The sequence below is a fragment of the Pristis pectinata genome, chromosome 4 (genome assembly GCF_009764475.1).
Source record: "Pristis pectinata isolate sPriPec2 chromosome 4, sPriPec2.1.pri, whole genome shotgun sequence".
In the NCBI taxonomy this organism is placed as follows: Eukaryota; Metazoa; Chordata; class Chondrichthyes; order Rhinopristiformes; family Pristidae; genus Pristis; species Pristis pectinata.
Window position 1 is genome coordinate 32,219,365 of NC_067408.1, and position 22,810 is coordinate 32,242,174.

Here is a 22,810-nt window from a genome sequence, read left to right on the forward strand (position 1 = left end):
CTATAATAAGCACTTACCTTCTGGAACCTGCTGCTACCACTTTCCTTTAGCTGTGTTCTGCTAATCCCCTTTAACCAACGCAAAACAATATTATTTTTGTTGAATAACAAAGTAACAAAGAGTAATGTCAACATAAACAGACTTAACCCTTTGATAACAGAAAACCTTATTACAAATTTGCAGATGTATGTTTAATTGAAAACAATACACTTAAAAGGGTTTAATGTGAAATTTGTGGAACTTTAAATAATAAAGTATGCCTCATGAAGGACAAAGCCTCAATCGCCATCACCCTGGTAATGTTGTTCCCCTGAGTTCTGACAACCTTAACAAGATCACCAATAGACAGAAATTAGTGCTTATTTTACAGACACAGCAGTTCATACTGAACTCACCAGTTGCTTGCTTTTATTGTCAGCACTGGACTTGTTACGACTCTTCACATTCCACTCAAATATTTTAAGCATTGAATTCAAACTATACAATCGTTAAAATGATCAAATATGAGAAACTTACTAAATTTTACAGTACTTATTTTATTTGTATACAGAATCGCTACAGACAGGACACCATATTGCTGATGCATATATTTTGTTCCATTTTCTTTTGCTGTTTTTGCTTTAAACATACCAAATCTTAAGACCAGTTTACAACACTGAAATGAATTACATAACTAGAAAAAAAATTATATCCATATATTTTATGTGTTTCTTGGCAAATCATATACATTGCTCTTTCACAATATCAGGAAAGTATTTTTAGAATTAATAGAAAAAAATCAGTGCTCAAGCTGAGAAAGAGAACTGATGGTTTTAAATATTATTTCAAAGTAGCATGAACCTGTCTTTATAACAGAAGGTTCAATCATGTTATCGTATGATTGACCTTGAACCAATATTTATATGAATATTCAAAAAAATTATGCATTGCATCAGCCATTCTTTTTCCTCTAACTTATCAAGGACTCTAAAACTTTTGTTTCTGGGGAAAGAAATGTTTTTCACTATGTATTTGTGCTCACTTTTTATTCAAACAGCATAACAAATTAAAACACAGCAGTTACTTTGGATAAGGCAGATCAATAGTGATTGGAATTATCATTAGTTGACAGTCACCACACCTTGGCTCTTGCCAGAACTAATTTCCACCAGTTCAAATTAGCAGCTATATGGAATACCTATCAGCCAGCAACCTCTCTTTGCTTCCAACATATTGAACAATAGTGAATTCCAAAAGTGTTGCAGGTTCTCCTGGTAGGTAGCAAAAAAAAAGGCAGCAAAAAAAAAACAATAGCAAACTGGCAGCTGGTTATACACCCCACAATTTTCTTCCTCATTGTACTTGCTTCTCCCTGGTTTGTCCTACTGCCCAAGATTTTCATTCCCATTCAACCCAGCATCCCAAAAACCCTGTGTTTCAGACAAGATACTAATGTCAGTGCTTTCTCAAAAAAGAATTTTGGCTCTTTAAATAGAGTAAATGCATGTGTTAAAAGTGTGTTTACCTCATATATGCTGCTAGTTCATACTTCCCGTCTACATTGTTTGGCTTCATCCTGCTTGGAAATTCAACTGCCCTGTCTAAACCAGAGCTCAATGTATGCCTGAATATACCCAGATCTGGAGCTCTGTTACAATAGGTGGTAATTTAAATTCTGGAGAGGGGAGAGCCTTCTCTCTAAACATTCAAATTGTGGTAAAGCACATGCACAAAGCACCCTTCATGGAGTTCAGTTCATGTGGCATCAAGGGAAGCAGTGTGAGAGTACACAGTCTTTGGCCTCTCCATTTTGTGCTGGTGTCAGATTGGAAGCTAACTCTAGATTTACCCCATAAAGAGCATTGGCAACAGCAGTTTAAATCAGGCTGCATATATATATACATATAAGACATAAATAATGTGAATGCAGCTTAAATATATCTGTTTCAAAAGTCATTGAGTTGGTTATTTAATTACTCACTTTTATGTGGATAGCATTAATAACACATTAGGACTTCAGTGGTTAATTTGGTGAGGTGCAATTAAGTTGCTGATACGCATTGCATTTAAATGTGTATTAATTGTTTTAGAGTACTGTAAATCGAAAACTAAAAAGCTGTTCTCCTCTCCAAACAGTTATGTAATCATAAATTCTATTACTTACCGTTTTAATTATCAAAATACTATTTGCCTGGTTGTAAGATTATTTGTTTACTGAAAACCTCCTGCTATTCATTTTCCAAGTACAGACCCTCCCTAGGTTACGTGGGGTTCCATTCCTGAGAACTATCCATAAACCAATTAATTCATAAGTCAGAAACAAACACTTTCTCGGGAAGGGAAAACAAGTGGGTGCCAGCAATAATAACATAAGTTCACTCATTTGCAGCCAGTTGCCACAGATCTGGTCATAAAAGAGCCAGAGTGCCATCAGAGGCAACAAAATTCCAACAAGATACTTCATTTTAATCAAACCATACAGATATTTTCGGCATAAACTATTCAACGTTATTTTAAACTTTGAAGACTCTGCAACCAACATCGATGATCGAGTACAATTGACAGGTTTGTTTTCGGGGAGACATTGTTTGTACGCACTTCGAGCTCTATGGGAGAATTTGCATAATGTTGGATTTCCGTAAATTAATGTTTTCTGTAACCCGGGGAGTCCCTGCGTCTTTATTTCTCGGTCATTTTTAAAGAATGTCTATAATATGTAGCGCCCCTAAAATTACGTGCTTTTTTTGATTCTCATATTACTCACATTTCCTACTGATATAGCAGGGGACCATTCAGCCCATCCAGCCTATACCAGCTCTCAGAGCAATCCCTTCAATCTCATTCCCAAATTTATTTCCCTGTACTATATTCTCTCATCCATTAACACCCTCCAATTCTCCCATCAGTCACCTACACTAAGGGTAATTTACAATAACCAATTATCCTAATAGCCAAAATGTCTTTGGGATGAGAGAGGAAACTGGAGCACCAGGGAGAAACCAATGTTATCACAAGGAGAACATGCAAACTCTACACAGGCAGCAGCTGAGGTCAGGATCAAATCCAGGTCACTGGTGTTGTGAAATAACAGCATTGTCTGTTGTGCCACTACATTGCCGCAATGAAGTAGAAAGATCATAGAAACAAAAGGTTCCTGTGATCTACCATGGATAGGCTTTACTGGGGCACTGTCTCTTTTCTGTAGGCAAGGAAGAGAATTGTGTTAAGTGTACCTTTATAGCAGAAGCAATGAAAACTTTGCTGGATCGTGAAAAGCTAACCTCCCTAAACAGCATTTCCAGAAATCAGTCTGCTCATCATAAGGGACGCCAAGTGCCGCATGCAAGGCTATGTGCCCCAAAATGAAATTTGACACACAAAAGAAACACTAATTTTCTACACAAAACAGCCAAAAACAGCCAAATCATTACAAAATGCACCATGCAATTGGTGTGAAGCTGGTGATTTTACATGAAAACCAGTGGCTTGAAGACCACCACAGCAGTGATGTTAATTCAGCAATTTACAAAAATGTTTACAAACGAAAATAACAAAAATTATATTCTAGTGCCTACTTATGTGTTCAAGTTTCCAACGTCGAGAGGTGTCATCACACAATGACTAACCCAGTGACAATTGGAGAAATATGCATTAAAATATAGAAGAAAGGTAGATTGGAAAAAGGCATGTAATTGAACCATTGTGCTATGTCTAGAACAGTGTGTTCAGTCAACTAGTCTTAAAAGATATCTGTAAAATTAACTTCCTAAACAGTCCTAGCACCTTCCAACATACATAACAGACATCAACATCAAATACAAATAAAATCTGATTGTCCATACTCTGCCCATTTTGTCTTGGTACTGTATTTTACAGATTTGTTGTAATAGCACTGACACATTGTACAATGACTAAAGATATTTATTCTTACAACATAAAATTCACCTCCATAAAAATTGGAATGAAAGTTGCAGAAAGAGTTTTGGTTCTAAGAAAACACAGGGTGCGTCCATTTACTTCAGCCAACAATGTTTGCCTGAGACAATACAAGCAAGCAGACACATTGCACTTAATGACACAACTCTGGGAATTGCGTGCTCACATCTATTGGAACCATCGAAATGCTGCTCCTGAAGGAAGAATCACTTTCTGCAATCAGAAAAGAGAGAAATAATTATCTAATATAAGAAATACACTGTCATAAATGTACATGCATTACTGCTGCAAAGCAAAATACCGTTACCTGGAAGTGGTTATAGATAGAAAGCTCAGATAAATTAGAGGTTATATAGCGAGGCTATGCTACTTCTCTGAATAGCTACCTGATTTTATAGAATAAAAGCAAATCAGTACATAAGATGCACTTTTTCCAGAATAGGCAGCAAAAACAAAAATTACTTATTTTTCCCCAGAGCATATCTGGTATCACGATCACTTTTCCAACTTACATTCCAAAATCAGACTATCAAAAAGCTTCTTTGGCCTCCTTCACAAGCTAGTTCAAAAGTATTCACTTTATATTGATCATCTCATTTTATCTATTAAATGTATTCCGATATAATGCTATGTGATGTCTCCTACACAATTATAGTTACAAAACCATAGTATCTACTTATTCATCATTGGTTCAATATGTGGAGCTTTTATTTGGCTGCGACATATGTTTCCAAAGTGAGAAAATGGATAATGGGTCAGTACTTCCAATGACTCACCCTTCTTTGATAAGCATTCATTCTTCCGAACTCCACAGTTTAGAGTGGATAGTGACATAATACAACTCCATAACACCATTTCCAGTTATTACCAACAAGGAAATGCTACTGCCCATGGCAACAATCTTTATTATGAACTTTCAGGTTTTCCAGTCTCTTGCCTTTCCCATTCCCCTAAGAAGGCTGTGCCTCATATCAGAGAGAAGGGTACTGTTCCATTGTAACTTTGCGTAATATGTCAATAATCTCTACTGTTGTGGAGATATCACAGCTGAGGACCCCTTCTAACCCAATAAAAATACCATCAATGACTTCAGATGCAATTTCTGCATAACTGTTCAAAAGTGCAGGTGAAATGAACTGTCCTGCCAACAACAGTCTGGTTACCTCTCCACAACAACACCCAATGGGAGCAGCCAAGGCAAGCTGCCTTTTTTTAAAATCAGAATTTTACTTACATCCTAACAACTGGATTCAACAAGTGATTTGGCTACTTTTGCACTTCTGAAGAATACCAAATGTATTGTCCAATTATCAAACGTCCTTCTAATCTGTAATGATGTAATTAATCTTAAATTCACTCTGACATATAGAACAAATATTTAACAGACCTTCATTTAATTTTTAAACACGATGATAATGTAACCTATTCTTTTATTCTAATGAGGTGCCCCCAAGACTTATATTGTACGTGCTAGAGAGATAACCTATCAAAATAATACCTCCACAGGAGACAAATGCTACATTGATAAAAGACATTTACCTTCATGAAGGGCACTAAACACTAGCACTAAATTGTTTCTAATCAGTAAAGTTTGTCTAAATATACCACTAAAAAGTGTAAAACCACTGTGCTGTGGATCACCATGGGTGATACTGATATCATTTGCTCAAGGACAGAGCCAGAACTCTGGAATTCTGGCCTTAAACTGCCTTAATAAGCAGATTTGCTCTTTAGACAACAGCAAAGAGTAATGGATATCAATAGTCATCTGTAAACTCTGTGGTGAAATAGATTGGCCTATTTCTCCCTCCTTGTCAAAGATGAACTGGTCCAGAGATCTGAGTCCAGATTATCGACATGCAGCAAAATAAAGTGGATGCTCTAAAATCGGACTGTTCTGTCCAGAACATAATAGACATGAACAGAAATGCTAGGGTCTCAAAGTGACCATTTAAAAGCTGAGTAGTTACTCAGTGAACCATGTCCAATTGATATGAGAAATATTCCTTAATTAATTTATTCATGCTGTATCATCTATCTTGCAAATAGAAGCAGCTGACCATGCTCAAGCCTGAAGGGAAAAAAGTCCTCTCCTCTTTCAAGGACCAGAGAACCATTTTCAGACTGACTTAGCTCCTGGAGCAGCCTACTGTGGTATTCAAACATCACAAAATTAGCTATAAAGGAAAGCTTCTAATGAAACAGAAGTTAACTTATTGTAGCATGAATATCCAAAGTTTTCTTTCCAAATGTTGCTTAAAAGTGGTAAAGATACAATTAACCAGGTAAGAAGGCTATTGTGTTTCTGACTGTGACACAACACTGAAGGTACTTTGAAAAACATATCACAACTTCCAGAATATATAATTTAAGCATTTATTTAGTATCAGCAGCAAAGGTTTAATATAGTAACAGATCCCAGGATGGTAACAATGCCTCCAGGCAAGTACTCAAGGTCACCTATGTTTGTTACCCCTGCCAGTTTGCTTGCTCCGCCGGCTTCCATGTGTGTAGATTGCCTTTTGACCTTTGCACCTTGATCAAGAGACTATTATTTGTGCAGGAGCTTTTAACAGTGGGCCATTCAATCATGAGAAGTACCCACGCCAAGGCTGACCCTGACATCACATACTATCTGTCCAGAATCCCAAAAACAGCTTGATTTTTGCCAAGGGGAATGGAGTCACTTGTGGCATCTGCACCAGGAACAGCTGGCTCAGCACTGAGCTGGAATTAAATACAGAATGTTTCCCTCTTCACACAATCATCCAACTGGCAGAGTTAGGCTGTGGTGTTATATCACAAAAGAACATAGTCTTAGAGACATTCAGCACAGAAACAGGCCCTTCCACCACTGAGTCCATTCTGACCATCTATCGCACATTTACACAAATCCTGTGTTAATCCCATTTCTTTTATTCTCCCCATATTCCCATCAGCACTACCTAAATTCTACCATTCACCTGCACACCAGGGGCATTTTACATCAGCCTTTCATAAACTTGGCTTTCATTTTTGTTTTAAAAATCTGGATGAACATGGCCTCATTATGTAACTCCATGGCTCCCACTAAATTCCCAACAGCAGAGATTAACCTTCGAACTAGCCTTGGGGCTCAGAATTCTTGCTTTCATCTCTGTGCCATTCACTCAAAATCAGCCTAAAGAATGTAAAAGATGGTAGAATTTCAAATGCAAAATTACATTCAAACCATTCAAGTTTCCATGATCGTTTGTGTGAGAGGCCAGCCTTGCCCACATGTATGGTTACTCTCCAGATTGAATTAGCACCATTCTGTTGACAGTGTTTACTATGAACCTCAAAGTTTTTCTCTGTTGGGTACAAGGGGCTTGAAATTCTACACCGTATCTCAATATTCTAATGTATTTAGTAAAACAATTTTACAGAAGACTTGATTGTTAAACATGCTTGGGTACTTGGTAAATTCTGTCTCAGTTTTCCATGCATATGACATGCATGACCATGGAGGCCACAGGACACACATAGTGTCATCAACATTGTATGATCGACATTATCTGTATGGATTTTTACTGTATATACGTGATTTATGACAGACTCAAACAAAGTACCATAAAAACAATTAGAAGTAATCTAAATTTATAGGGTTGTACTTCTACATAATTCTATTCTTTGAATTTCGTCTTTCCACCATTACTAACAAAAGCCACAATTATATCAACTTATTTAGTTAAATGCTTTCAAATGAATAAATCTTTAAGTCATAGCATTAATTAAAAAAACATAGCTAACTGGGATACTTGTGCAACAGTGATCAACCAAAAGGTGGGTTTAAAGTAAAATAAAAAACATTACATTAATGTGCCTTTTTCAAAGAATAACAGTTCAAAACATTCAAAAGCTTTTCTTACATTCTGTGTGACTGTGAATCAATAATTGTTAATTAATAGACCAGATTGTCAGTTCAATGATACATGGTAGCTTTACAGCAGTTGAAAAATAATCTGGAAGAGAACTACGTGCTTTTTGCACATATAGATGAAGGGATTAAGTTTTCTCTTCAGGAGAATGTGCTTCTAAAAGAAGTGCAGTATTACAATAACATAATTGCCAGGGATGACGGTATGATGATAACACAATCTTGATGTGCTGGGGACTGTAAAAAATCATTCAAGCATAACCATGAAAATGCACCACCTTGTACATCAATAATATTCAAATTATTTCTCCTCATAAATGGATGCATCTTGAATTTTTTCACCTTTTTTTCATGCTAAAGAAAGTAATTTGAATGAAAACCATGAGCAATCCTTACCTCCAATGCTGCTGTGGGTTTTTTTTTAAGTTCCTCACATTTTCGCAGTTTGCAAATTTGGTGGCCAGTTTTGCGATTTCTACAGCTACTGCATTCCTCACAATTTAATCTTCTTCTGCAGGGTTCACACATGCCACATCTCTTTCTCTTCTTTTTTCCAGAATGAATGGCTGAAGCAAGGTCATTCTGCAAAGGATATTCTACCAGACCGGCCATCTGAAGCGCACTATCTGCCATGAATATCCCAGCAGGAGTCATAATAAAAACACCTGGATTCAATGGAATGCCACTCATGAAGGGTAAATCAACAGGACTGCTTATTGCTTCAGCTGCTGATACGACCTCCATGTCAGAAATACCAGCTTCTCGTTCACTGGAAAGGAAAATGTGCTCAGGTTCCACCTGCTTTTGAAGATCCGTAGAAGGAATGATGTGCACTTCATTCTGTGCCTCTGATGAACTTTCCAGTGATCTGTCAGATTTGTCTAACATGTGAGAGGCTCTTTTATGCTTTGAGGTAGTACTGTTTTGAAGAACTGTTGAATCTTTTCCATTTGCTAAGATACTTCCATTTTGCAATTGCCCGTTCATTGAGCTGCTACTGCCAAATGTTGGAAAGCGGGTTGAAGAACGAGGTTTTTTTAGAACTTTGCTTATTGGCTCATTTATTATACCACTTCTGCTCCGTTTTTCTAAATCAGCTGTAAGTTCATCGTCCTTGTGAACATCCTTTTCTGTTGGGTCTGTGCTCGGAGTGATTTGTTGCTCAGTAAGTTGGCTGGCATTAGACATCATTAATGATTCTGCAGCGTATTTTGCAAACCACAATTATGAAGATTCTATATGAACGAGCTTTCTTACCAATTTGTGCTGGAAAATTACTGTAAATCTTGACCAACTCCAAAGTTGATCTGAAAATGTCTGCGTACCTTCTGTTTGGCACCTTCTGCAGATATCCCAGGGATCACCAGGCTCTTTAAATAAAGGAAACACAGAAGTGGTTAACTTTGGCCTTACTTTTATTGGAAGAATTACTTCGCTAGTGTGTTATGCCATTGCTGGTGTGAAACAATAACTCATAGAAATCAATTGTCTAACATTTCACAATTGTTTTAATACATTGCAATGAGAAGGTTTGTAACATAACTGATACTTGTGTCATTTTAAAATGTCTAAATCCTAATGAGTTCCTGAGATATCTATGCATTTAAATTTCTCTCATTTGACCACAAATGATACTACTTTAGAAAAGTAAAATACCAAAATTGCTAATGAAGTATGAATTGAATTCTCAACTCAAAAAATAAACATATCTAAATTAATTTCTGCAAAGATTCTTAACTACTTGTTTCAGACTAAGTTACCTCAGAGCAACTATTGTGGCATTTCAATATAAACCAACCTTAGGAATTATGAATATTTGTCACTGGCTACTTATGAATGGTATAATGATACAGCATCTTAGATCACTAGTACATGGCATCATATAACCTCAATGCACATGTTTTTTTATATGATGGTCATAAGTTACTGACATAGAAATTGGTCTTCTGTTGCATGTGTTAAATCCACAACATGGCAAAGTATCTGCTTTGAACTGTTTCTAAAATTCTGAGCCAGATTTCGTAAGCAAAGCTCAATTCACAAAACTTACTATGCTGCACATGTAGCACATACAGTAAAATAGAAGTTCCACCCCAGTATTTTACCTCTATTACCTGAAGGATCTTTTGTCCTTTTTAGAAATCGATCCTAAAAAGGAGAAAAGTCAGGTGATCTTGAAACAAGCCTGATTATACTGGAATGGGTTTTAAACTGGTAGAATGAATTTTGATTACCCATTCCTGAGTTCTCAATTTTGACCATGTTGCTCTGAATGTTACTGGACACAAGGCTATTCTCTCCAGAGCACATGGCATTAAAGGAAAGGTATAAACATTCTGTGGAAAGTTGTTTTCAAACATCCAGGACCTAGTTGCTAATTGGATTGTTGGATATCACGAAGCAAGTCATCTGCCCTCCTGGATACAGTCCAGCAACCACAGTAAAAACAGGAGGAACACATGGATAAAGATCGCTGACGAGCATGTTTAATTTTGCATTCATGATACTTTCCCCCACTCCAACACATCACTCCTATCTGCAACATAAATGTCATTGGACTTTGTATATTAAAGAGTTCCCAAATTTAAAACAGAAAATTAAAATAAACTCTGGGGGTAAAATTGGACAGTTGGCACAACACAAGCAGTTACAGTGATGCTTCATTGACTGCTCAGTACTTCCAGGACTTTCCCTTTTCATTTTAGATTTCCAGCCTTGGCTGCCTTTAGCTTTTCGACAGGTGATAACAGACTGGCAGCCCTCATGCGCCCATTAACTTCAATGCAAAATCAAAACTGGGCAAAGTATACAATGGGCATCTGATCTATTGTCACCTATTTTGTGGCCCTACTAAACTGAATTTTGCCTCAGTATTTTTGTTTAACAGTTGACTTTTAAAGCAATCAGGGAATGTACAAACATAAGAAACAGGAGCAGGAATACGCCCTCTGGCTTCTTGAACTTAATCCACAATTCTATAAGATCATTACTAATTTTTGGCCACAATTTCCTTTTTCTGCTCAATCCCCATTGATCCTCATTCCTCTGAGGTCCAACAATCTTTTTACCTCAGCCTTGAGTATATTGTTAATGACTCAGCAGCCACAAAGTTGGCCTCCAAAGTAGAGAATCCCAAAGATTCATGGGCCTCCTGCTCATCTCACTGTTAAGAGATCCATCCCTTATCCCAAGTACCCTAGGCCTAGACTTCCCCCACCAGTCCTATTCAATCAGCGGGTTTATTTTGAAAAGAAAACTGAAGAAATGCAGATGCTGGAAATCAAAAATAAAAACAGAAAATGCTGGAAACACTCAGCAAGTCAGGCAGCATCTGTGGAAAGGAAAACAGAGTTAATGTTTTGTCAGAACTGGGAAGGATAGGGCAGCACAGTAGTGTAGCGGTTAGCGTAACGCTATTACAGTGCCAGCGACCAGGGTTCAATTCTGCCGCTGTCTGTAAGGAGTTTGTACGTTCTCCCCATGTCTGCGTGGGTTTCTTCCCGGTGCTCCGGTTTCCTCCCACATTCCAAAGGCGTACGGGTTAGGAGCTGTGGGCATGCTATGTTGGCGCCAGAAGAATGGCGACACTTGCGGGCTGCCCCCAGCACATTCTCAGTCACGCAAAAAGACGCATTTCACCGTGTGTTTCGATGTATGTGTGACTAATAAATAAATATATTACTATCTTATCTTAAAATAAGTTACCATTCAAGGTTTATTACAAATCAGTATGACTCAAAAAGCAAGAAGACTACATTCTTCGACTAAAGGGTTTCAAGAAATATCTTTTGCCGTGATTATACCACAAAAAATGAACATTCTTGTGAACTCATCCATGATGGTTTTCCAGTGTAGAGGAAACCACAGCATGAATACCAAATGCACTACACTAAATTGGAAGTGCAAGTGAATTGTTGCTTCAGCTGGAAAGTGTGTTTGGGTTACTGGATGATGGAAAAGGAAGAGGTAAAAAGGCAGGTTTTGCATCTCCTTGAGTTGCTTAGGAAGGTGTCAGGAAAAGTGAGTATTGATGGAGACGGAACAGTGAACCAAGGAATCCTGGCAGTAAGGGTCCCTTCAAAATGGTTAAAGGGGGAGGGAAGCAGAAGATGCGTTTGGTGATGGGATCTCCTTGAAGATGGAGCAAATTACAGAGGGTGACCTGTTGAATGTGGAGGGTGGTGAGGTGAAAAGTGAGAACAAGGGGAATCTAATCCTTGATCAGCATGGGAGGAGGGAGTGAGGGCAGATGTGCTGGGTATGAACAAGGCATGGTTGAGCACACTATCAACTATAGAATGCTACAGCACAGTACAGGCCCTTCAGCCCACCATGTTGTGCCAACATTTTATCCTGCTCTACGATCTATCTAACCCTTCCCTCCCACATAGCCCTCCACTTCCCTATCATTCATGTGTCTATCTAAGAGTATAGACTATATTGAAGGAGAAGCCATAGATCCGTAAATGGCAAATGCTGTCACAGGCAGCAGAAGTGGGAGAATGGAATGGAGTCTTTAAAGGAAGGGGGGGGGGGTGGTGAGGGGAGGCAGTGTAAGCAAGATAGCTGTGGAAGTCTGGAACTTGTAATGGACAATGGTTGCTAACCTATCCCCGGAGGTGCTATGGAAAGGAAGTATCAGATATGGACCACGCAAAAGAGCAAGCAGGGTGGAAATTGGCAAAGGAGAGAAAACTTTTGAATTCGACACAAGGGCAGCAAGCAGCGCCAATAATGCATTCATTGCTCATGATGTGGTCTCCTCTGAGGAAATCAAGTTCAGAGTGGGTGACCTCTTTGCAGAACACCACCATTCAGTTGAGATGGATGACCCCAATTGCAGGTCACTTTAATTCCCCAATCCCAATCTCACTCCGACCTCTTGGTCTTTAGTCTCGAACTGTTCCAAAGGCCAAAATAAGAGCAAGGTACTGACCAATTCCGATGAAGGGTCAGTAACTCGTAATGCTAACTCACTTATTCTCTCTCCACAGGTGCTGCCTGAAGATCTTCTGCAATTAAGAAGCTTTCCCCACCGTTGCTGAACCAACACCACTAACACCATTGCTTCTCTTGGTCTTTACCTGATCCCTTTGTTCTTTTTCACCCCCTCCCCTTCTCTGTAACTTAAAGTATGATTTGTTTTCTAATTCTGGACAAGAAATCATTGACCTTAAATATTAGCTGTCTCCCACCCCACACGTGCTGCCTTACCTGCTATATATTTTTAAACATGAGCATGGATAAACCACAAAAGGACATGTCCATGCATCCGTTGGTCTGTATAAACACAGTCCTTCTTTAAGGCAACAGCTATATAAATGTTGATAAATTTGAACAAGATGTCATAATTTCACTGTATTGGTTGTGAAATGGGGATAAGGTTCTTCCTCTGTCGTATTTGCTAAGTATGTGATATGGCATTGTTTGCACATTGAACTAATTCTGAAAATTAGATCCTTTGAAGTCAATGGGACAAACTTTCAGAGGCAGAGTTCAAAATACACATGTTGAAACAGTAAACAGGATGAATAATTACTCCATCAAGTTTCTGATAACCATCTTGAATATTTTACCCAATAGGAAATTATAATTATCCCAGGTAAACAGAGTGATTGATGCTGGGCAAACCATTCCACAGAACCCCACTAAAGAACTCCAGATACAATATCACTAACCCAGAGTGATTCTTAAACAGTGTGTTCAAGGTGTGATATTGAGAGGTTTCCCTCTTATCACAATTTCTTATATTAGTGACATGTACGATTGTTGAAAACCTTGCTGCAATTGATCGTGAGCAAATGTTGGTCAAAATAATCCCAGGCCAGAGGTCAGCCTTGTCTCATTCCAAGCAGTGAAATAACTTCCATGTGAATAACTTCATCAAAGTCTCTTCACAGAATTCCAATCTGTCCTGTAGAAAGTCTTCCTTCAAATTACTTAACTCCTTCATCATATAAATCCTGCTTTTGAGAATTTAGAGATCTGTGATATTTGAGTAATAATCTCTGAACAAAACCCCCAGTGTATTTTCTCTTCCAGATGAAACATATATCAGTGAAGAGTGCCTTGGAGCAGCACAAGTTTCTGATAGCTATCTTACATTTTTCATTCAAATTGCTAAATAGAGGTAAATAGGTGTCAAGAGTAATGAAACTAGAATAGGATAAAGTTAGGAGAGGTGCAGTGGAACATTTATAAATCAGACATAATCCAGTTTACTACAGGATTTACTAGAATTATATTACTGCAATGGTTAATCAGTTGATGGCTAAACAGTTTTTTTAAAACATATTTAGCCACCTAAACATTCATAAAATCATGCTTTCTTACAAAAACAGCATATTATTCTGTTCATATACTATATGATGAAGACCCTAAGTAAAGCTGACAGTAAATATATGTTCACAGTTCGTTTTTTAAGAACCATACTCATCTTCAATCTAGCTTACCTGGACCTTCAGTTGTGCCAACCAAGCCTAACCATTGACTTGGCTGAGACACAAGAGATTCTACAGATGCTGGAATCTGGAGCAACACACGCACAAAATGTTGGAGTAACTCAGCAAGTCCAGGCAGCATCTATGGTGGGAGATAAACAGTCGAAGTTTCGGGTCGGTCGAGACCCTTCATCAGGTCTCTTAGATCCTGATGAAGGGTCTTGACCTGAAACATCGACTGTTTATTTCCCTCCATAAGATATAGACTTGGCTAGTTAGTTGGAATACTTTATAAAGTTTTCTCCTAATAAATCCACATTGTATTGAAGGGTTCCACTTGCCTGTAAGTTGCCACTATAAGAACAAGAGTTTTCTATCTAATTTGGAATACTGATTTATCTTTTGTATTCCTGAATTTGTCACATCACGTCATGATTGTTTTAACATTTTCTTAATTTTTAGTCTGATGTCTGCTCTAATATTTTTCCACAATTCACAGCTCTATTGATTTCCACTTTTACATGTTTATATCTTGCTGTTTTAAATAAAAACCAATAATTTTGTGAAGAAGGCATGGTTCAATACAGATTTAAAGGGTTGTTTATTCTATAGATCCTTAACAAAATTGCCTCAGCTGTCTCATTTGGTAGGTGAGTAAATAATTGGCATAAAGATCTGGCCTGGATGTCAGCATGCATTATCATATACCCTTCTAAGTTATAGAGAAGTCAAGCCACATTTTAAACTCCTGATTGCTATCTCATGGTCTTTGTTGGAGGCATTGGTTGAAGATAGTGTTTGGGTTTGGTGTAATGGTTGATGACTAAATGTATTCAGCCAACCCTGCAATCTAGAAAACAGACACAAGCCATTGTACAAACCCAATGGATCCACTCCCAGTAGGAGTCGTTGGAGCATAAATTCATCCTCAGCCACTCTCATGAATATATGTTGGCAATATAGTGGTGGTCAGCTATCTGTAGTCTGCCTCCGAAATTCAGCTCCATTTTATCAATCTTAGAAGCAAAGTTCCAACTGCAATAATTATTACACATGCACGCTTATCCCAAGCAATTCGAGGATAAATTTGTCTTATCTTCTCCAAAAGAAGATGTCTACTGTCCATTTTAAACTCCAACAATAATTTAGGCTTCTATTGTTATGGAAGCACATAGAGTCATAGAATCATACAGCGTGGAAATATAGTTCTTCGTGCCCACCAGGTCCAGGACAACCATCAAGAGCCCATTTATAGTAATCCATTTTTTTCACCCTAATGTCTATTACCAGTTCAATTAGGTTTCCATAAACATAAGAAACTGAGTTATTGTGCAATATTTAATACTTCTACAACAACAAACTGTGCCATAATGAAGCATATATTGCTGCTTATATATGATACTTTTTTCTGGCTTCAGATGAACATTAAATATTATACAAGGAACAAGTTGGATTTGAAAAAAAAGAGAAGCTAATGAACAACAAATCTCAGAGTTAGGTCATTCATGCCTTGACTCAAGGACAGAAACCTCTGCAAGTGAAAAAATTCTGTTCCATTAGCCAGCACTGCCTTTTTCTATATTTACCACAAATTCCTTTGATTAAAAAAACTTAAACTAAAGGAATATCAGGGAAAATCCAACAATGGGCAAACTTTTCATTGGAATATTTTTAATGTAGAATATTTGTAAGTAAAAAGTGCTGTAAAAACTTGCCATTATTATCAAGGTGTTAAAAACTACAATAATGCAAATTCAATGGCATCCAAAAAAGGATGCTGGAATCATAAGGCACACCAGCTTTGTAAATTAGCCTGCATCTCTTAATGAGAAGTGAATTATAGGTTAAGCAGGTGCCGGCAGACATTTCAACACTGAATACAAGCTGAAAATCATTGAATCATTGGACGACACAGAAAAAGTAGACTCCATGGTTTTCTGGTGTTGTACTGCAAGCCTTGACAAAGAAGGTGGAACTGAAGAGATACAATCAAAATGGATCTAGAACAGATTGCCCTGGGAGGTCAATGCTAGGAGTCAAGTGCTGAGGACCTGGTTGCAGGTGTTGAGTGTTCAATGACAAGATGACAATTTGGTCAAGGTCAACAATGGACCTTCAAATATCATATTGTACCAAATATACTCCATATTTCAGATCATACATCGCACCTCCATCATCCACCTACAGACAGCCACCGTGAATCAGATCTCTTACTTAACATTCAGAAATTCCACTGGAATCTCTCAAAAAAAGCAGCGTGCATGTGAAACTTGCTACCACACTGACTAGTAGATACAAAGATTCTGGATATGTTTAAGGGGAAGCTGCACAAGCATATGAGAAAGAAGGGAATAGAAAGTTACACTGATGAGGAAAGATAGGAAGAGGCTTGATTGGAACATAAGCTCTAGAATGGACTGATTGGGCTGAATAGTCTATTTCTATACAACATATCCCATGTAATCCTATTCATGAAGACACTTCACAATCATGACAGCCGCCTCACCCAAATACATTGCATGACACTTACTGACACACTTTCTTCTCTCTTACACAACAGGGTTAACTGGAGACATCAGCAATTAACCCGAGGGGAACAGGCTTGTCTGCAAGTCCTTACCACTGTGGAAAAGATGGTGACAGCTATCACTGGAATACCTCCTGTTGAAATCATGGCATTCTCTTCCCACATCCTGCTCCTTGCATCCCCCCCCACCCCCCAGCTGTTGAATCACATTTTTTTCTGATTTATAAACTGGTTAGTGCATGCTTGCCACCTGCCCACCCCCCCACCACCCCCCACCCCCCCCGAACTTTACTGCTCCCCCATGTCCTTTCCCTTTCGGATCCAAACCTACCAGCTGGCCAGGGACATGAGGAAAATGACAGAGATGAAGAGGATCCACCATCATCAGCTTCCAGTATAGATACAACATGCATAACTTAAGAGGAGAGCAGAGACAAATCTGAATAGCGGCAGACATTGAACGTGGTGGCCTACAGTCAACGCACGGGGCAAGAATAGCATGGGTGCCAGAACACTGGAGGGTGAAGTCGTACATGGTTCTGCTGCAGGGGACTCAGATGATGACTTTAATTTGGCAGCCAATGGAAGGAGGCCGACAGGGAATGTAAACGAAATGCTTGGTACACTGGAAAAAGTGCCAGAAAGCCCATGTTCAATGTCAGAAAGCTGAAAGAGACTGGATGTCAAGTTGGCCCAGGGTTTTGAGTGAGCTTTGAGCTTATTCATGGAAGTGCTGGCCAATTCCATTTGCAATCTTGTGAGCCCAACCATAACACAGTGCCTCACGGCTGATGTTGCAACTTTTATTTCAGTGTTCACCTAATTTCTGAGTGGTGCCGTGGAAACTTAAGCCTGCTGCCAAGTAAGATCAGGCTGCTGCCATCAAAGCTGTGGTGCAAAGGGACTTACAGGTTCTCCAGGCAGTCTAGTGATCTGTATTGTAATAGATTATAGGACTGATGAGGCACTGCCTAGGGGAGCAACAATGGCTCCCTGAGCCACGAACTTATCTTAAAAAGACATCATTCATGCTCACATCCTTTGCTGCTCTACCATTGCCTATGCTGCCACCTGTCAGGCCAGATTCCAAGAAAAGGCAATGCAAACCCAAGCCTTTAAGGTCCAGAGATGCTCAGTGTAATCTTCCATTGCAGTCCCCTCCACTGAAGTCTGCAGTGTTCCATCAGCTGTACTACAGCCACTGGTGTGGCACTGCATAAAAGCAAGAGCACAGACAAAACCTCTAAGGGTTGATTAGTTGAAATCTCTAAATTTGGTTTGCAATGTTCAATGTGCACTGACTTTTAGTTTTTCACTGTCATCAAGCTATTGTAACGGGCAGTGATAAAGAGGCAAGAAGATTTTGACAAATAGAGGTCTCGAGTCATGGTCATTGGAAATGCACTTGGAGGGGTTCTTGATAAACAGCTGTCACATGGGTGGGCAGGTGGGGGGGGGGGGGGTGGTAGGTGGGGCAAACCCAGAAGAAACCTTGCATGTGGCACAGGGCGAAAACACTTTTGCAGTCAGCTATGAAATCATCAAAACTTCAAATATTCCTGAATATTTCTAATATTCAGAAAGATAAATACCATTCAAAACAAAATTTCTAAAGATCAGTTAGAAATTAAAAATAGAAAACATCAAACTTTCACAAAAGGTACTAAATTAAACATTCTAACAAATGATCATTTTTGTCAACAGTGTAAAAGCAGGGCATTTTATAACAAATGAAATATTAAATCGAAACTAAATTCAAACTGAATCTGAACTGATTCAAAGTGAATGAGAATTATAAATGGAGTTCTGCAACAAATGATGAATGAATACTGGTTCAAATAAGGTCAAGGCTTAAAAATGCCAACTTCCACTGCTTCTTTTGGCACACTACTGAGTTTCTTGTTGAAACTGTTGTTGTAGAAAGGCAAGAGCTTTTACAACTAGAAGTGCATTAGGGCACTCAGATAAGTATACCATATCATCTATGAGCTGCATAACTCTTCCATTAAAGGTGCTGTTCCCTTTCATTCATGTACTCTGACACAGACTTCCTCAAAAATGCTTCACAATGCTGCTTGCCTACAATATAACCTACAAGTCTGCCCAAGCAGCTTTTTTGATTATTTATTTCCCCAAAATACTGATCTTAAAGTCATAAAAGTGGGGAATTATCTCATGTGATACAAGGCATCAGGTTTTTTAGAAAAGTGAAAAACCTTATTCAGATTTTAACAATGAATATGAAGAGAAACATAAGCCCTGAATCCCACAAGAGCATGAGAGGTAGGAACCTCTCTTTTACTTCTTCAGCTGCACGTAGGACTAACCAGGTAGTAGAGGTCAATGCAAGATGAACGACAGTCATTGGGAAAGATGTTGATGTAGTCACAGCAACCCTAACAGTATACAAAGGCAAACATCCTGTAAAATCAAAATATAAATAAGGGACTACTGCAAAGTGCAGATCCTTGGTTCAATTAATTGCTTATATACAGAATGGCATTTTCACAGCTGCATTGCATATATATTAACTATACATCTGCTAATATTACAATACATTTACAACTGATTTGATTTAACTTATGCTCCTAAAATTAAATTTGGAGCCAGTAACCGAATTATAAATTTCTCACTTCAGTTAGCCATTATTTGAACATAAGTGTATGGTAAACTCCCACATTTCTAATGCACATTCCTGGATCACACTCTCACACAGTCATTCAACAAGCACTGGTCTGCAGCAGCCATAGCACAATGCAGTTCTTCAGTTTACCCAACAACCAAAGACCATTCACGGATGCACGGAACTTTTTCTTTAATAAAGAGCTTTTCACTATTGTGACCAGCATATTAAACCAAATATTAAAACGTCAGGCTTCATTTCTCTTGCCACTGCTAAAAACTTGCTCATCTCAGTACAATAGGATGCATTTAAACTTCATGGACAGGGTAAAGTTACCACCAGTGGACTGAACTCTCTTGATCAACCCATTTTTCCTTTTTGTTGCAATCAATGGAAGGGAAAAAAGGATAGGGTGTTCAAGAGTTGGCTAATCCACTATTGGCAGGCTTCCCAACCTTTGAGGTAAAATTTTCCCTCAATATTACATCCCTTTTATAGACTTTTCCTCTGTAGACTACAAGATTACCAATGCAAGGGAAAACCATCTGTAGATGTAGAAACCTGAACTGCAATTACTTTCAGCAGATTATAACAAAATTCCTTAAAGCCTATCCCCAATTTTGTTTTCCTTCCCGAAAGCAGTGATTTTGAGGTTGAATCACATGAACGTCAGCTACCCTCCAACACCTCATTCACATAGCCTCCTTCATTTGTCACCCAAACATTGACAGGCCACTCAACTGCTTGGAAGTGGAAGGATAATAGCCAAATGGGAAGCATTCTCATCAGTATTAGCAATGAACCACCAGAATCATAAACCCTGAATCTTGCAAGAAACACAAGAGGTAACAGCTTTCCTTGCATTCCCTCTGCTGCACACACTACTAATCAGTAGTGGAGGTCAATGCAAGATGAATCACACCATTGGGAGAAATGCTTGTGCAGTCACAGCAACCTCAGTATTCAAAGACAGACATCCTGCAAAATTCACTCACCTGGCATCCACACTTATGCCCTTTGCAAAAGATATTACAATGGGGTTATTAGGAATGCAAGTGCTATCATTTTGTTTCCTTTTCCAACCAAAAACAAAGGCCAGTGATATCACTTTTATTACTACCTCAGCTGATAAAAGCTAAGTAAGCACAAAGCAGTCCTTCAGCAGGTACCGTCACAGTCAATTGATAATCAAACTAACCACCTCTCACACATCGAACGTTTGCAAAATACAGTACTTTTAAAGAAGTTTATTTATTAGATCTTATACTGTACATTATCAATGATAATTTTTCAGCATGCTGTGGTCACAAATATAATACTCAGATGTGGTTAAAATAATCACTTACATCTGATGCTCTAATTAACTCTCAGGTAACTTATTTAATCATATTACAGACAAAAATATGTATTTACATCATGATGACACTGGATATGAATTTTGGACTGAACATTTTTTTGTAAAATATTTCTGTATCTTTTGCCATATAAAGTAGGAAAATATATGAATTAATACACACCTGTATTTTCTACCCCATTACCTGGCAGATATCAGCATTTTACCAATCGTTCCCCTAACGACTGTTCTGAAACATAGGTGATGTCATTCAGGGACCTAAAAAGCCACAGTCACAAATCCTCCCTCTTCCTATCTAAGGAATATGATCAAGAACTCTGTTGTATGGCACAAATATCCACATAATTCCTTCCATTTATTCCAAAATTTTGTTTTGGTCTTTCATACTATTTAACTTCCCATAATCACTAAGATTGCAATCTCGGGAATACTTCTTGATTCACACCAAAGGGTGTGCATTAAAAGGTGGCATTAACGTTTTACACAGTCACTCAACAAAACGCAGCTTTGATCCAAAGCGCAATTCCCATTTAGCAAACTGTCGGTTAATATATTTATTCTGTGGCACTGAACCATAACTGCAGTCCAACAATTAAGAAATACTTGTTTCGTTGAGGGGGGGGGGGGGTCCCCTAGTGAATATGGCTTAGAAAATAAAACAGATACATATTGTCATTGATAATAACCATAACTTCTCGATTAATGGACGCGTATCGTTTGAAAGGAAAGCCGCGTTTAACAGAAGACTGAACTGGCAAACATTCCTCTCCATAAACTGTAAGGGGTAAAATGCAAAAAAAAAGGAAGTGGGAAAAGAAGCAAATGCACACACGATTTGCTTAAAATTTGTAAACATGCCTTCGCCAATTTACAAACTGCACGAGTTACACGGTTGGCAGCGTGGACTATTTCCGTGCTACAAATTCACATCAAATACTTTTGTGTGTTTTTCTTTTTTTTAAATTTGCACCAATGAGCTGAAACCCGTATGTTAACTGCGACCAACACTACGATAATTCACTATCGGCACAAAACCAACTACTTTCCTTCCTCGCCGGCCATCCAAAAAAATGCAATTTTTTTTGCCTCACACCCAGTACAGCACACTAAGATTTCGGTATGATAACATCTGCATATTTGCAAACACAGGCCCTTTTTTCCCGCACCTACCAAAGGCAGATCCAGCGGAGGGAGGGATGTGCCTGTCCAGCCAGTGTCTAAGAGCTGCAGCACTGAGGATCAAACAAACCCAGAGACACAGATTACAATCACACTTCAAAGCAGCAATAACAATCTTGTGTAAAACTGTGCTGTAAGGTAACTGTGTTGCAAAAACTCACTTAATAACACAAAGTGAGGGGGCTACAACCTTCCGATTCCTGCAAGCCTTCCTCTACATCCCAGATCGCTCTGGAAGTACATGCAAACACATTTCATAGATTTTTGGAGCGCGCTACAAAAACCGAACTGGATCTAGGTGAACCGATGGCTCAACCTTTTGAACTAAAATATAACCCAACGCAACTGCTAATAAAATTTTACACCTTTCCAGGCTCGCCTTTAAACATTACACTCAGTTTAGTCTACTGTGTAGACGTACAGAGATCGCTGCGAGAAGTTTCACAATAAATAGTCAGTTTTGTTTTATATACGCACTACCCATATGACTATCTCACTGAAGAATTGTCCTGTATTTTGCAGAGGCGCTTGTAATGTTTGCAACATGTTGAAATGTGCGCGTTCGTGCTCTGGAAAGCATTTAACATTTATCAGATCCCTCCTTTAGATTACAGTCCATCTTTTCGGTGTGCTTCTTGGATTTGGCAGACTGCCAAGTGAAGTGTGTAGAAACGACACCGCCAGGGCGGCAGAGATTTTCCTTAATTTCATTTTTCCCCCATCCTGGCTAGCCGGAGACAGGCTGACATTGGTTGGAAAGTGGAGCAGCTCGTCAGGGACAATCAATGAGCATCGATCGGGTTGAGCTTCTGCAACCAGCAAACAACACATCAACACACAGCCACCACACACTGACTGCCTTAATCTTGTGCTT

At 38.6% G+C, this 22,810-nt stretch overlaps 1 protein-coding gene across 1 annotated transcript; it reads right to left on the reverse strand.

The window, feature by feature from the left end:
* Window positions 1-516: 516 nt before the first annotated feature.
* On the reverse strand, window positions 517-22,164 carry cxxc5a (CXXC finger protein 5a). The gene is made up of 4 exons (XM_052014231.1): window positions 22,098-22,164; window positions 21,928-21,989; window positions 8,210-9,183; window positions 517-4,128 (listed from the first exon to the last, which is right to left on the reverse strand). The coding sequence occupies exons 3-4, from the start codon at window positions 9,002-9,004 to the stop codon at window positions 4,084-4,086; spliced, it is 840 nt and encodes a 279-aa protein (XP_051870191.1). The 5' UTR covers window positions 9,005-9,183; window positions 21,928-21,989; window positions 22,098-22,164; the 3' UTR covers window positions 517-4,083.
* Between the last annotated feature and the right edge of the window lie 646 nt (window positions 22,165-22,810).